The sequence below is a fragment of the Gouania willdenowi genome, chromosome 24, assembly GCF_900634775.1.
Source record: "Gouania willdenowi chromosome 24, fGouWil2.1, whole genome shotgun sequence".
Classification (NCBI taxonomy): domain Eukaryota; kingdom Metazoa; phylum Chordata; class Actinopteri; order Blenniiformes; family Gobiesocidae; genus Gouania; species Gouania willdenowi.
This window is the reverse complement of record NC_041066.1, coordinates 19,064,177-19,079,918: the sequence shown is the minus strand read 5'-3', so window position 1 is coordinate 19,079,918 and position 15,742 is coordinate 19,064,177. Positions and strand designations below refer to the sequence as shown.

General features: G+C 37.3%; 3 protein-coding genes across 9 annotated transcripts in view; 2 read left to right on the top strand and 1 right to left on the bottom strand.

Moving 5' to 3' along the window:
* map7b (microtubule-associated protein 7b) overlaps positions 1 to 2,415 on the top strand; it is a 34,405-nt gene extending 31,990 nt beyond the window's left edge. For all 6 annotated transcript variants that reach the window (XM_028439935.1, XM_028439936.1, XM_028439933.1 and 3 more), the window contains one exon: positions 1,124 to 2,415. In XM_028439935.1, coding sequence (XP_028295736.1) covers positions 1,124 to 1,134 — 11 coding nt within the window. In that variant the 3' untranslated portion in view covers positions 1,135 to 2,415. The remainder of the gene's footprint in view (positions 1 to 1,123) is intronic.
* A 46-nt stretch (positions 2,416 to 2,461) lies between these two features.
* armc1l (armadillo repeat containing 1, like) lies at positions 2,462 to 8,262 on the bottom strand. The gene is made up of 7 exons (XM_028439847.1): positions 8,140 to 8,262; positions 6,823 to 6,988; positions 6,629 to 6,720; positions 5,028 to 5,205; positions 4,830 to 4,946; positions 3,020 to 3,094; positions 2,462 to 2,945 (listed from the first exon to the last, which is right to left on the bottom strand). The coding sequence occupies exons 2-7, from the start codon at positions 6,973 to 6,975 to the stop codon at positions 2,751 to 2,753; spliced, it is 810 nt and encodes a 269-aa protein (XP_028295648.1). The 5' UTR covers positions 6,976 to 6,988; positions 8,140 to 8,262; the 3' UTR covers positions 2,462 to 2,750.
* Positions 8,263 to 8,319: 57 nt separating this feature from the next.
* On the top strand, positions 8,320 to 14,849 carry mtfr2 (mitochondrial fission regulator 2). Of its 2 annotated transcripts, none has more exons than XM_028439924.1 (8): positions 8,320 to 8,451; positions 9,457 to 9,662; positions 9,753 to 9,857; positions 11,184 to 11,308; positions 11,445 to 11,641; positions 12,281 to 12,554; positions 13,572 to 13,755; positions 14,533 to 14,849. In XM_028439924.1, the coding sequence occupies exons 2-8, from the start codon at positions 9,591 to 9,593 to the stop codon at positions 14,575 to 14,577; spliced, it is 1,002 nt and encodes a 333-aa protein (XP_028295725.1). In that variant the 5' UTR covers positions 8,320 to 8,451; positions 9,457 to 9,590; the 3' UTR covers positions 14,578 to 14,849. The 2 variants fall into 2 exon arrangements, with proteins under 2 accessions (XP_028295725.1, XP_028295724.1); XM_028439923.1 differs by having other exon boundaries at positions 12,251 to 12,554.
* Positions 14,850 to 15,742: the final 893 nt, after the last annotated feature.

The window sequence follows — 15,742 nt, the reverse complement described above, 5'->3', positions numbered from 1 at the left end:
ACACGTAGCAGAGAGAAGAGAGAGACAGAAATAGACCAAATATTAGTGGATTTCCTTGAATAAAAACATGTCAGCAGGAAAAACTTCCTGGATGATAAAACCTCCATGAATTGGGGTTCAGAGAGAGATTTTTATTCGAGGAGAAACTTATGATAGCAAGTTAAAATCAGTTATTTATTGAAGTGTATATTTAATGTTCTGAAAGCCTTGAGGTTTTTTGTTATAGTTTTTATTTCTATGAGGAGAGGTTTCTCGTATTGAGACATTTTAAAGCGCCCATGTTATGCTAAATTAATTTTTTGTGCTTTAAACATCATAAAGTGCTATTAGGGATAAAGTGTTTTTTTCATTGATTCTCTCAATCGTTAGTTAGAGGGTGATTTGCTCCTTTCTTACTGCAGGGCGAGCCCAAACACCTCGCTACAATTTGATGACGCGCTCTCACTTTGATGACGAATTTGATGCGGGACTGAGCTGGAGAAGCCACGCCTCCAGGAAGCTCTCTGCCGTGATTGACATGTAAACAGACACGCCCACAAAGGCGTCCTTCGTGCAGTTTTATTTATGTATTTTCTACAGTCTATGTATGTACCGGTGAACGCCCTGCCCCCACGTTGTGTCCCGTGTTTATAAAGCAGCATGAGCTCGGCTACGGAGTGGGTGGGACGAGGGCGGGCCGTTCTCTGGCCCTACTGTCCCGTCTATAGACACGCCCACTCATGAATATGCATAAGTAGGCCGCAAATCAGCCTGTTTGTGTACAGTTGCTCAGAAAGTGACTTTTCAGAGGCTAAAACTCTGGAAAACAGGCGAGTTTGTGAAAATAAACCTCAAATACTATGTTTTTGGGGTTCTTAGAACAAATGGAGAAGGTGAAAAATAGCATGATATGGAACCTTTAAGGTTTATATAAGATTTTTCAAGGACAGATTGTTTGAATGCATAATAAAGGTGATTTACTTATGTTTTAAAGAGATAAATTAATTTTTAAACCATATGGACAATAAGTTATGTATCTACTATAGTGTATGTTGTTACAAGATAGATTGAAGAAAACGTTGAGTACTTTGAGTGTGCACAGTTAAAATATGGTCACCCTAATGTTGTTGTTTTGTGTGTTTAGATGTTGCCTGAGTCCCTTTTAGGACACGGTCTGAGTGAGGAGAGCCATGGAACTGTTGATCTGAATCAAAGGAAGAACTCGTAGCACTGGATTAGCATCGGATTAGCATCTGAACCCCAAAGATGTCGCTAAAAAACCTCCCAGAGGACATTGAACGGTTCCTTGAAAAAACTATTTGGTTGAAGAACACGTCTCTCATGTTTCGTGTGTGTGTGTCCCAGCTTCTCCAATCAAATATGATGAAGTCACAGAGGAGACCTGCTACGTGTGTGTGCGCTAGTGAGAACATGGTAATAACTGCAAATGTTGTACATCAGCTGTTCAGGCAGCGACATTACTTGAAGAGTTTTTCTGCATAAAAATTGTAATATTGAGATGATTATCAGCATGTTTAATGGTCTCCAACTGGAATAATTCAGCTTCAACATTTTAAAGAAATGTTACTGAACAGTTTAGATTCCAACACTGAGATGAAACAATATGAATAAGACGAGAGAGTGTCATGTGATGTAATATATTCTGCTAAGTCGACAGTGTTGTCTACTGGAGCTTATTATTATTTGGGGAAGATGGGCTCATGGAGTATTATGGATTCTAGGTTTATTAATAATGATATAATGGAAGTCCTTGTTCCTCAGGATAATGAGAATTAAAGATGTAAATGCTGGATTTTTTTTGTTTAGATTTATTTAATTGCTGTTAATATTAAAATAATTTGTTATTTTTTTTAGAGAGAAAACGACTGTTTTGAGTCTTGCCCTTTTTGTTCATTATTACCCCCACACACTGAAACAGTGACCTGCTTTAACTTAAAACCTCTGTTGGCACCTTGATTTAATCAACTTCTGTAGGAAAATACATAATTTACCTTTTGATCATGTCTAAAAATAAATAATCTTTCTGGATGAAGGATTGAAGATGAAATGCTGCTAATGTTGACCCTCCTTTGCCTTACTGCAGTGTAAACATGGGCACTATCAAAGTTTCCTCTTCATTTATCAATTTTCCTGTCACAACTTGTATTATTTCAATATTTAAATTACAGAATCAGAATAAATGGGAGTCAACACTATTGCACTGCCCAGTTTTCTTGTCATTTAGCTGGACGTGGTTTCCTTTATGTACAGCTGCATGTTATAAACTAGCAATAATACAGTAAATACTACAAATGTTTTTACAAACGTTCCTGTCCTTATGTGGACAATGGTCTGCTGAACTTTTGTCAAACTGAAACATCTGTTTAACTGCTGCAGCGGTATTGTTTAAAAAGACTAATAAAACTTTAATTGATACCTTGTGTGTGTTTTTCAAACTGTAGGTCAAAGGCAAACACAGGTATATATTTCTACATTTATTTTTCTTCTACTCAGAAATGGCTACTGACAGAAAAGGGGGAAAAAAACGACATGAAAATGTAAAACTTGCATATGAAGAAAAAGTAGTAGCGATAAGCAGGAAAATATTTACACAAAATGTAGCAGAACTAAGTTTGTACAGGAAAAAAGACATTTCAAAGTGGAAATTTTCATTACAATGCATTAAACGCATTGCAATGTTCTCATTAGGGATGTGAAGGTTATGTAGTTCACCAGTGTTCTCTCTCAACCCTGTATCAAGTATTCCAGTATTACCAGTAAAAGGTTTTAGTGAGGAAACTAGCAGCGGTGTTGAGCCAGCTCCCACTGGTGTCTTCCTTCGCTGTTGTGCGAGAAACAGCTCGATCCGTTGCTTTCTCTGGACTCTCCTCCTCCTCCGGAAGGTAATCTGGCAGGACGGAGTTCTGTGGCACCGCTACTCCACATGAGTTTAGTGGGACGTAAACCTGGAAAATCCAAAAATAGTTAAGATGTAAAACGTGTTGACAGTCTAGTGTAGAGATTACAGTGGGTCATTTACCTCTTCTCCTGCTTCATTCTTCACTACTTGTTGAGCTGAGAGCACCTTGGTCGCAGCTATAGCTGATACTAGACTCTAATTAGAAACACAAAGGGAAGTCATAGATTTTTAGTGTCTGTGTTGGAAATGTCATACTAACGTACTACTCAAAGTCTGACGTTAAAATGAGAATGTAGTGCGTTCACATTAAGCCTGGGATACACTGATTTTTTCAATCGTTGTACTCAGCTCCAGCTCAAACTGTGCAGCTCACAATTCATGTTCTCACACTATACGAACCGACACTCTGACACGATCTGACTGCTCACACTGTACGTTTATTCACAACACGTTGGGGTTATATTTCCGGAAATGCGGCATACAAATTAGAAGAAGAACTCTGAAGCGTCGCCATTAAAACACACGAAGAAAAAAACCCGGAAGTGGAGAGAGACACTCACAAATCTCAGCAAAAAGAGCTTTAAAAAAAGAAAAGACGGCGATGTGATGGACCAGGAGATGGATGGACAGACGTGGGCAGTACAGTCCGTCAATTTTACAGTGATCCTGTGGTGTGAGAGTTTACGGCAAGCCGGGCCATGGCACTGCTTCAACTGTGAGATAACCTCACGAGGAGCGACTGGATTTCAAACATGTTTGATTTCCTTACGACCATACGATTGTTGATCGGGAGCTGGTCGTGAGGTGTTCATCGCTTCTCATGACTGTATGTATACTACACGATGCACGACACACGATTTAGCTGAGACTCGCACAATCCCACAAAATAGACGCACGAGTCGAAAATTAAGCTCAAAATAAGCCAAAAACCGCACGGTGTATGCCTGCCTTTAGATAGTATGTTAAGATTGAGTATGTGAGAAATACTGTATACTATATGGGGACATTTAAGTATACACGGTGAGGAATAAGGGTGTAAGAAAGAATCTTTTCGGTGATATATCTCGGTATTTCATCGCACGATTATCGTATCGATTTAAAAAAAAATGTTCAAATTGATTTTTTTAACAATTTTTTTTTTTGTGAAAAAAACATTTAATTGTACCAACATAAGCATAGCACGTAAACGCCTGGTTATGTGTCGGTGAACCACATTGGACTTTGTTAAAATAACTCACTCCTCAATGCACGTTAGCTTGGAAGTTGAGTTGCACTTTATTTTCATAAAACATACTGGACACTTTTATAGATGTATGTGCTTACTTTTCTTTTAAAGAATTTAACAGAATCAGAATCTGTTGTCGAAGCAAATGTTAAAACTTTTTTGAAAAATGTAATTTGTCAGTTTAATAAACATAACACTTGTTTTTCCATTTGAATTACAATTAATTACCATTTACTTGTTCTCACTAGTTAAAAAAAATAATAATAATTGTATTTTATACCATTTTGTACTTGTAAAGGTGAAATCTGTAATAATTGATATTGTGATACATCGCGATGTGTATCGTATCGGGATATATCGTAGTGTAACGTAAAATCCTCCTGGGACCGGCTTCAAGTTCAACGTCAAACATCCCCTTTTCAAAACAAAAGCATCTCTTCTTGTCTTCCATTAGTTTTTTTTTTTAACCCTTTTGTAAATAGGGCTCTTGTTTTGAAGTTATACCAGAAGTTTAGATGGAAGGTCTCAGAAAATCTCTGTAATGTCAGCATTAAATGTGTTTGTGTGAGTTTTATGATCAAATGAGCACGTTGATATTCTACTTGGTCATTTTCTCACTTAAAATGTTTTCAATGTTTGTAGTATGCCATTAGGAACACAGCCGATAAGTGTAATTTGAGGTCAGGGTCTAAGCAGGAGCCTCACCTCAGTGGGCAGGTCTGATCGGATTCGAACCGTGCACCTTTTAGAGGCCATTTGGAACGTAAAGCTAATCACGCCTTTGACCTTCAGTAGAGCCTCTTCACACAAGCCTCGCTGGTCCTTTAAAACACAGACACACTGATGTAACATTCTGTGTTGACATGAATGAACCATTGTGTGTGAATCAGAGGCGTTGCTCACCGTGCTGTCCATCCCTTTGATGAGCAGTGTCACAGACTTGGCCTTCTTGTTGGAGGAGTTGATGAAAAACTGGGACTTCTTCCTTCTATCAGGTGTGTGTGACGTGGGACGAGCGGGTGCGCTGAGAATATTGTAAACCTCCTGAGCGAGGGCAGTGATGTCAACAGAAAGGCCGGTCCTGTATGAAGATGTTAGAATATTTTAAAATGTGCTTTGGTGGATATTAACACAAAGCAGTGGCTATAGAGGATGACGGCACATTAGGGCCACATTAAAATAAAGACAAATCTGATCATTACGAGATTAAAGGTGCAGTCAGTAACTCTTATAAAAGTGACTTTTTGTCATGTTTGCTAAAGCTGTCACTATGAAAGGACAGCCTTACATGAAACTAGTAGGTTGTGTGAAAAAAAACAGGCTCATTGAGTCCCGCCTACTCCTCCTGCAGCCTTTGGCAGATTGCACCACGAGCAAAAAGAACCAATCAGAGCCAGGATTGTGTTTGATGGACTGTCTGACAGCTGTAGCCCACAGCCCCCGCCCCCTTTCCGCAGTGGCCAAAACACAGCAATGCTCATAGCAAGGTAGTGCCTGGAGCGCCGTCACTCACAGCAGCCTCCGTGTGGGCTGCTGTGAGTGACACTGTGTTGTTACGCTGCTGCTGCTGCCACTGATAGATTGTTGTGTGCACATTGAGAGAGAGAAGTAATAGAGCAGTAATATGCTCTTAACAGTGCATGTTATATTACTGTGATGTTGCTGTCGGGCTAATGTGAGCTTAATAGCTCCTCTGGGGAGGGACTTTGGAAAGTTTGAAGGCAGAGCAAAAGAGCAGCGGGGTTTGAAGGATCTGAAAGTTACAGACTGCACCTTTAACGTCGTAATTTTATGAGAATAAAGTCGTAACTTTATTTGATTAAAGTTTTGAGAATAGAGTCGTAATTTTATGAGAATAAAGCTATTTCTTAAAAAACTCTTAACGGTATAGCCCTTCACTGCCACTCAGTTCCTCCTCCACAATAAAATAATTAATTTGCTCCTAATCAGTCTGGTTCTTTAGTCACAACATAATCGCTTTAAAGTCCTTAAGCTAATAACAGTGTGGTGATGATGTGCCAAAAGGCTCAGTATTTCACCATGTGTGAAACCTAAAGGGAACTAAACCTCACTTAGTACTCCACATTCTCCATAACACACAAGTGACCACAACACTGACAAGATCCTGTTTGGATTTTAATTTTATTCTGGAAATATTCCGTCTTTAATCTTGAAATAATGTGACCATAATCTCATAAAATTACGACTTCAATCATGAAATAATGACTTTATTCTGGAAATATTGACTTTATTCTGGAAATATTGACTTTATTCTGGAAATATTGACTTTAATCTTGAACTAATATGACTTTAATCTCATAAAATTACGATTTTATTAAGATACGACTTTATTCTCATAAAATGACAACTTTATTCTTGAAAGAATATAAATTAAATCTCAAAATGTGCAGATTTCTTATTTCATTTTACTTTAATGCGGCCCTAATACACCATCGTAATAATGAGCTCACCTAAAAACTAATAATAAAAACTCAGTGTTTTACCTTGTCATAAGATTCTCCAAGCTCACCATCATTCCCAGTTCATTCTTCATGGTGGGAATGTTGGGAGACAACTCAGCCAAGTAGCGGAGAGTCTAAGAAGAATAAAATAATGAACGATCTATATTTATTCTACAAGGCACAGGGGTACATTATTAAATATCTAAACTCTATCTGACTTGGCCATAAAGCCCCACCTGCAGAGTGGCAAACAGCACTTCATGGTTTTTGTGGTCCAAAAAGAGAACCAGGCCTGGGAGGCAGCCCTGGTCCTGGACTATGGTCTCCCGGTTCTGTGGCTCTGAGGCCAAGTCACGTAGCTGACTCACCACTGACAGTGCGTCCATCATTTCAGTTACAAACCTAAGAACACAAAGGATCAAAAGCAAACAAGCTTCAATTGTACTACAAAACTTTTCATACACAATGCAATGAATGCACACCCTGAGGTATGTTATTGTGTGAGAAAATACAAAGAAAACCTAAATGTAAAGTTAGAAAAACTCGAATCGGTAAACTAAATCAGTAAAAGGAATTTATAAAGCCTAATTTTCATAAAGTTAAAAACGGTGCAGTGAAATACCCTAAAATGTTTTTTGTTTTTTTTTTTGTAAATGTATTTTGAAAGGTTTGCGGACATCCTGGCACGGTGAAAAAACACAGGCATATTACGCTTATGTAGAAAAGGTCCGAAAAACAGACGCCGCACTTAAGGATTCTTCTATCCGCTAACGTGGGTTCGAATCCCACATTTGACATATACATTTATTCATTTTAACATGTCTAACACGGTAAATTCCACCTTTAAAAAATACGTATCCGACAAAAATAAACATTTTAGGGTATTTCCTGGGTTAGGGCTAAAATAAAAGGGTTAGCGGGGTAGCTGAAATACAACTGACGGAACTCTAAATCACGTGGTGCACCAATCACGTGATCTAAACTGGCCAATGAGGGGTAACTATCCATAGGCCTACTTGAAAAAAAAAAAAACAAGGTCATTTTCATTATAATAAACAGTAGAATTGTTCGACCTTTGCTTTTTAATTCCTACCCCCATTCTTCACCATTAACAAATGCAAAATCCAATAAAATACACATTTGATAAATACAATATTTTCCTGCGCTACATTGATTGTTATACAAGCCATTTAACCTTTAACTCAGTTTGATCTCAGATCGCTATAGTAAAGCTTAATATTTTTGTAAAATTAACAGAATACACATATAAGAGCCTGATTCTGTGACTACATGACCCATTGGTAACGTCATATTACCAATGTGACGCTAGATTAGTCAGTAAATCTACTTTATGAGAGACGAGCAGTCATGCTGTTTTAAGGTTAAGCTAACCGGTGGCTAATGACGTTAGCAATACAAGTTCTAAGTCAGACAAAGCTTACTAAAAATACAAACAGGTTTGATTTACTACACTGCTGTGAAGTTAAACTACAGACAATAAATAAGTGAAATGTTGTATTTGTAGTTAAAGTGAGATTTGACTGTTTTCTTACCTACGGAGGAAGCCGCCGTGTCCAAAAAAATACAAACTTGGTGTCTATTGGGTCGCTGCTCGCAATTGGCTGAGCAATTGACAGTGTCGCCCTCTCCTATTGGCTGTTCTGATTACACGTCTGCTTCCAGCCAATCAGTGGAGGTTTTGCTGCTGCAGCTTTATTTGACTTCAGACCTGTGCCAGTACTCGTGAGAGGAAGAAGCCAGGACTCTTCAAACGTGTTTATGCTCATTTTAGGAAAAATACGCTTTTAACGTGGGTTTGGATTTAAAAGAGCAGCGCCGTTTGTGAATGGTTTTACGGTTCGACGGTAAGTGCGAATGTATTTATCACTGTATGTTCTCAATCGGATGGTTAATGCGGGTTCTTACTGCAGTGTTTGTCCCAGGTTGCCAGGTTCGGTCATGCTCTCGGTTAATGACTGCAGTCATTCTTGTCGTAAAAAACGAATATATTAACTTAAAAAGCTAACACATGCATATATATATATATATATATATATATATATATATATATATATATATATATATATATATATATAGTATACAGAAGGTCATTGCATTCACTGAAGGAAAAAAAAGTTTAGGTTTTTCTGAATTGATGAAATAAAAATGAGTAAATAAACAAAAAATTGCCCTGTTTTTCTCTGACTTTTCTATTAAAAAGCTTTTAACTCATTAACTCAGAAAAAATACAGAAAAGTAAAAAAAAAAATTCTTTATTAAATGCAGTAAACTTCCTTTTTTAATTTTTTTTTAAAATTTATTTAATTTATTTATTTTGAATAATGGTGGGGGAAAAAACAGCCTTATTTTTAAAAGACTAATGGAAAGAAATGTTAACAACATACGATTATTATGGTTGAGTTTAAGACTCTTGTACATGGAATCATTACATATTTTTGATTGAATAAAACCATAACTTAAAGTAGGAAAAATTAAATATTTTTAATAAGAATCAAAGACACTAATAATTCCAGGGGGAAATTCCTTTTTTTTAAAAAAAAAAAAAAAAAAAAAAAACACATACATGATTTTAAAGTAAAAGCAAAGAGATCAAACAGTGATCACATTAACAGAAGAATAAAACTGATTAAATATTAGATGAGGATTAAATATGTGTGCAAATATTAAACAAATATACAAGAATAATTCAATATAGTTGGTCCAAGAAAGCTTTAATCAGGTTTGTGGCCCCTCCCCACTTCTTTCTATTTCCATCTGTATTTCAAATCATATTTTAAGTTCACACTCTGATAATTTATATTTAAGCCATGGTTTTTGAAATTCACTTTAAGTTGTGTTTGTGCTTCCAGGTGTAAAGGACAGTATGTGACCTGCGTGTCATCCATCCTGTGTTGGCCGCAGACCAAACCACAGTCAGCAAGAACCAGGAGCTCTGCAGGTGTAATAGAAGAGCAGGTGCAGGGAACAAAAAAAGTCCTCCCAAATGTCTTTAGTGGAGGATTTTGTTGAAGTGCTGCACATGGTCCTGGATTATTTTGGGGTCCCTCCAGAAATGGTAAGTGCACAAATACTTTCCTTATTCAGGTTAGTAGCTCAAATTGTCCGTGTTTTCTCACGTAATGTGTGTCATTGTGTGTGTGTGTAGTTGGTTCCTGTGTGGGACAGTCAGCTATGTGGCCAGTATCGCAGCATTGTGAGAATGATCGGGACAAATCTACCTCTGACGCCGACACCACGGGTCCACTTTGAGGTACACAACTACACACTCCCTGGCCCTCATTTGTCAAGCGTTCATACGTTCAGAATCTGAGCGTATAACGTGCGGTCCACCATGTTCACGCAAGCTTTGGTATTTATCATCTCTGACGTAAACGATCAGATCTCACGTCAGGTCTGAGCTCGTGTACGATAATCTGAGTGAGTGGATTTGTGGTTTAGCAAAGCTAAATCTGACTGAGACTGAAAATAAAGTATTAAACTAACCTCGGCTGTCATTTAAGCATAAGCAGACACACATTCAGGACAGATCTAAATGGATAATTCAGGGTTCCCGCTATGGATTTTTTAGCCGATGACCGATACGGACTGCAGATTTTCTTGAGCCGATATTTGGAGCCGATACTACTTTTGCTCCCACAATTTACATCATGAAAATTACACAATGACGATAACAAATGGTACAAGTCTCAATTTTAGAAAAAGGAAATGTAGAACAAGAACAGTAAAAAATATTTCTGTTTTCTGTAATTATTGCACATCAGCGAATGCAGCAGCCCGCATCAACCGATACACGTAAAAAATGCAAAAATCGTCCGATAATATCGGCCGACCGATGTATCGGTTTATCACTAGTTCCCACGGATCCTTAAAAAGTCTGAAAAAGGCATTAAATTGATTAATCTATTGATTAATCTAAAAATAAGGCCTTAATTGTCATTAAAATGTCTTAAATCAATGTTTCAAGTCTTACATTTTAACACATTAAGTATGATTTTATGATTATAATTAGTCTCACATTTCAAAATAAATGGTAAGATTATTTTTTTTTAAATATTTATAATTTACCGTAATATGGCGCAATCACGACAGCAGAACCAACCACAAAACAGTGAAAAAGAAGTTGCTCGCAGCGCACACAGGAGGGCAGACTTCACCTGCTCAGTAGCTGATCCTCTTCCACAGAGCGTTTAAATGCACTTCTTTGATTCCAGTTTTTAAACGTTCAAAAAGCACATCTTTGTTTTGCTTCACCTTAGATGTGAGGATGCCAATTTGTATTTATTATTTCTTTTTATTTTTTTGTTTGACCTCAGTGGGCGGGGCCCAGTTAATGACGATCAAACTCAGCCGCAGCATTTATCAACACCCGATCATTTGTACCCTGGGATTGGTAAAACACGACTGTTTCATGAATCACACGTTGGTCCTGTCGTGTGACCAAATGTGCACGCAAGGTTAAAGCTAAACTAATGTCACAAGCTAATACAAATCTGCATGCTGTCGCTATTTGATTTTGACACTGATAACTTGTGACACAGAATGCGAAGGTCACTCACCTTTTTTTTTGTTCTTTCAGATCCCGTTACTTAGTTACAGGATGCATAGATATGTCGACGTCACCATGGAAGCATCAGCAATTCCTTCATTCGCTGACGTCATGTGGGTGTTGGAGGACGAGTGCGACGATTCAGCCAGAACCAGGTACTGCTGACCAATGCCAAGGTTCAGGAATTTATTGTTGAAAATAATTCATAGTTTGACTATTTTGACCTATAGCATGAAATTAGCTTGACTGCTTATTGATAATTAGATTGACTTGGACTGATTCTCCTTTTAGGAACCGTTTATCGTCAAATAAGCTGAGTGCTTTAGATCAGGATGTGAGGAGATGTTCAGCACGACCTCCAGCTCAAGTCCAGAGAGGACGATCCATGAAGCAAATAACTGATCCTAATGCCTTAAAGAAGATCACAGCACTGGAGAGTGAGCTGCTCAAACTGAGAGCTCAGATTGCTATGATCGTTACCACCCCAGGTACACGTTAGTCCAACAATCCATATTAAAAAAGATTATTCTTTTTTCTTTTCTTTCTTTCCCCCCTTTTTTCATTTTTTAAAAATTTCCTTTTCCCATCTTTTTTCTCTTTTCTTTTTTTTTTGTGCCATTTTTTCTCCACCCCTTTTTTCTTTTCTTTTTTCCACTTTGTTCTTTTATTCTTTTTCCCTCTTCCCCCTTTTTCTTTTTTCTTTTTACCTTCTTTTTTCTCTTTTTGAAAAAAAGCTCATGTCTTTTTTATCTCCTCCCCCTTTTTTCTTTCTTATTTCCTCTTTTTTTTTCTTTTTCTTCTTTTTTCCTTTTTCTTCTTTTCCCCCCTTTTTTCTCTTTTTGAGAAAGAACAAGCTTATGTCTCTTTCTACCAAACATCGACAACCCTTATTACAATATGTTAAGATTTAATTTATTCAGACCACTGTTCTTTGATCTCCTGGCATGTTTTGACTGTCAGTCTTCCTCAGAGGCACTTGCTGATCACTTCAATGTGTCCTTATGAGTTCTTATATCATCTCATATTAATTTAAAAAAGATGACAAAATGAACTTGATGGAATTAACCCTATTTTTTTGTTCTTCCTAAACGTCTTAGATGTAACCAATACTCCATGTGCTCCTTCAGTTTCTCCTTCACCTCTCACTTCCACTCCTCGATGCCCAGCACCACCACCACCTCCTCCTCCTCCTCTTCCTCCCCCCATCCCCACTTCCTCCTCTGAGATATTGAGTGTGGCTGAGCTGATCCGACAGCGCAGGAAGAATGAAAACAACCTTGGTAAAGGTCAGCTAAAGCCCCGGGATTCACGACCCGGCAGGGGTTCACATAATAAAGAGATCCCCTCCATGCTGGATGTACTGAAGGACTTGAATCAAGTTAAGCTGCGCTCAGTGAAGAGGTAGGAGGTTCATGATTATTGTTGATTTGTATGTTTTTCCTTTGCTATATTAGTCAATGGCAGCGTTCCTTAAAACAAGAAACAGGAAAGGACACTCATCCAGGGTTCTCACCAGGAATTTTTCACAGCGTAGGGGGATGGCGTGGTGTGTGAGCGAGCACTGCCGGCATGAGTGTTGTAGGGTGGTACGGATGCATCCCCCTTGGAAAATTTTGAAATTTACAACTCTCTGTGGGCCAAAGCTAAAGTTCCATCCATCCATCCATCTTCTCCCGCTTAGCCGTTTCCGGGTCGCGGGGGCAGCATCCTCAATTGTTTTTTTTAATATATATCTTTGTTACTGTCTAACTTTTAGGGTTGCACATTTCATCAAATTTTAATAGTGATCGTGATTTTGGTTGCCACGATTAAATGAACCTGATCGTCTGCAATATTTAGATTTAAAATACGGGCTCTGCACTCTGTAATATTTATTCAGTTAGCCTTTAGTACTCTTGAATTACTTGGGTTAATTTTTAAAAATTATTTTTTATGCGTTCCTCAGCGGTACCGATTAAGACGGAAAGAAAAAAAAACCCCATACGCTAGTTGAAACTTAATGTAGGAGGTGACATCACATCTTAGGGGATCAAAATCACACCGTCGGGCAGTGGTTTCCAACCACTGAAGCATTTGTTAATTTATTTTTCTAAAATTTTGCGACAAATTTCCACTTGCTCACAGACATTTTCCTTATCTATCAATAATACATTGTGCCACAACTATTTAAAATACATAAAAAAAAAGGTGAAGATCCACACCGAAAATGGTCAAAACATCAGAAAAATATGAGTTAAGCTTTCAGACGAGCCTTCTGAAGCAAATTAACAAAATAAAGGGGTACTCGCCTTAAGACAGAAAAGAAAAGGGGTACATTGGACAAAAAAGGTTGGGGAACACTGCCATAGGGGATCAAAATCACCCCTACGCTCAACAGCGCAGGCAAGAACCCTGCTCATCTGTTCTTTTCCTTTGTAGATCACCAGGGGGGACACCAGTCAAGAAGAGACGCAGTAAGGGAGGCACAGCATTGCTTAACGACCCGGCCGCTCTTATTGCTGAAGCACTGAAGAGGAAGTTCTCCCTGTATCGTCACAACAACTCGTCCGACAAGGAGAATTCACTGGAGCTTTCACCTTTTGGCAGCCCCGACACCCCAAAGGTTTGCTCGTGCAACAACTCTCGTCTGATACAAATGATTTAAAACAACATCAGGGTCGGGGTCAATTATTATTGGAATTGCGTCATTGATAATTATTTTCAGTTACAGCGTAATTATCATTGAAATTGTAAAAGAAGAAGGGTGTTGCTGTTGTAATCATAATTGAAATGTAATTGAGTTTAGATAGTTGACTTTGTAATTATAATTCTATGGAATTTCACGGAAATTCTACAAAAACTGTTCATTACAATTTAATGATACGCAAAACTAGGGAACCGTGTTACAGTTCTATGACTTACACATATACGGAGTTAACAATTATTCAAATGTGTTTCATATTCACTTTTCCCACTATCTGTCAGTTCTCTTTAGGATCATTTTACAATTTAAAAAAAAAAAAGAAATTGAGCACTTTACTGACCCATACCAAACATATTAATACCAAAACAAATTAGATGATGGATAATATTTTTTTGTGTATTTTACAGCTCATTTAACTTTAAGACATGGTTAAAAATTGACCCGTTAACATCAGAGATGCTAACAGGAAGCTAACACAAGAGTTAGGATACATTTTATGGGCTCGTTTATTTCAGGCTCAGTAATTGTGATTAATTGTAATTGTAATTGACTTTCAGGGAGAAACTACTAATTGTAATTGGAAAAAATGTCATCACAGAATTCATAATTGAGTTGTAATTGAACATGGATAATTGAAGACGTAATTGTAATTGAAAAATGTAATTGACCCCCCCCCAACCCTGGCTTGTGTTGCAGGTACCTCAACACGTCAGACGCAGTCAGGGCCGTCGGCACTTCTGATATTACAGCAAGTCTGTCATTCATCAGCCAATTGCAGCTTTCCGCTGGGTTTTACAGTGAACTTCTATTGCAGCTACTGACTTATGTCTTTGTTTAATTATTTTATCTGTTACTTATTCGTTGTATTTTGCTTTGAGAATTCTGTCTCTAAATGTGTCTCTTGGGATTTTGAATGTATGGAATAGACATGCTGATTGCAAAGGTTAAGTACACAATGTTTTTCTACACTGGTACTGTATCATTCACTGCGCTAGTTGTTGTTTTTTTGTATGCAGAGCACCTTTAATTGTAATAATGCAATGATGTGTTTAATTAGTGTAGCCTTTAGCTACATGCCTTCATTCCTTCCCCAGCTATGTGAAACAGTTTGGAGATGTTCACACTTCTATGCAAATATGTATGGTTTGTTTCGTTTCGTTGATGTTTAACTGCATTCACAAAGTATTCACTGTTATTTTTTCACGTATTGCTTGAGATTTCAATAATAACGATTAAAATATTTCAGATGACAAACTTTGCGTGGTTGGATTTTACCCAATTCTGTCATTTGGCCTGTGCTGTTTATGGGATTCTTAAGGAATTACATATACTGAAATGATCTGGAGTGAGGGATAAAACATAAAATGGTTACAAAATATGTCTCAGTGCCATTAGTGTTAGGGATTTACATTATTGGAAGACTTTTGGGATTAATTAATGAGGAACCACCAAGCCTGGGCTTTATTCATATTCAGCAGATCTCAAATTGCTAAAGTATTTTCATCATTATTATTATTCTGTTCTCACATTAGCACCGCACTTATCAAAACTGCTTTAAAAAATGTTTAGAAAAAAAAGCCACACCAAAACTCCAATATACTCCATACTGTTAATTCATAAGAAACATATATAGGAAATATAATGAAATAGGATATGAAAAATATTTTTTAGATCTCTATATTGTACAAACGTGTTATAGTGTACAAACAAATATAGTATATTGTGCAAACATATTATACAATGTAGTGTATTACACAAATATATTTTCTTTATTATTATGAATTTTAGATTTTGATCGTGCTATGAGATGAGCTTTGTTGTAATTTGTGCTATATAAATAAAGATTGATTGATTGATATTGTACAAACAATATAGTATATTGTATGAACAATATAATTATATTGTA

Coding starts and splice junctions, on each gene's coding strand:
- armc1l (XM_028439847.1), bottom strand. CDS start 6,975: ATGATGGACGCACTGTCAGTGGTGAGTCAGCTACGTGACTTGGCCTCA. Junction 6,721..6,822: donor TGCTGTTTGCCACTCTGCAG/GTGGGGCTTTAT, acceptor TATTCTTCTTAG/ACTCTCCGCTACTTGGCTGA. Junction 3,095..4,829: donor GATCAGACCTGCCCACTGAG/GTGAGGCTCCTG, acceptor GTTTCTAATTAG/AGTCTAGTATCAGCTATAGC.
- mtfr2 (XM_028439923.1), top strand. CDS start 9,591: ATGTCTTTAGTGGAGGATTTTGTTGAAGTGCTGCACATGGTCCTGGAT. Junction 12,555..13,571: donor AAGCTGCGCTCAGTGAAGAG/GTAGGAGGTTCA, acceptor TTTCCTTTGTAG/ATCACCAGGGGGGACACCAG. Junction 13,756..14,532: donor GCAGCCCCGACACCCCAAAG/GTTTGCTCGTGC, acceptor CTTGTGTTGCAG/GTACCTCAACACGTCAGACG.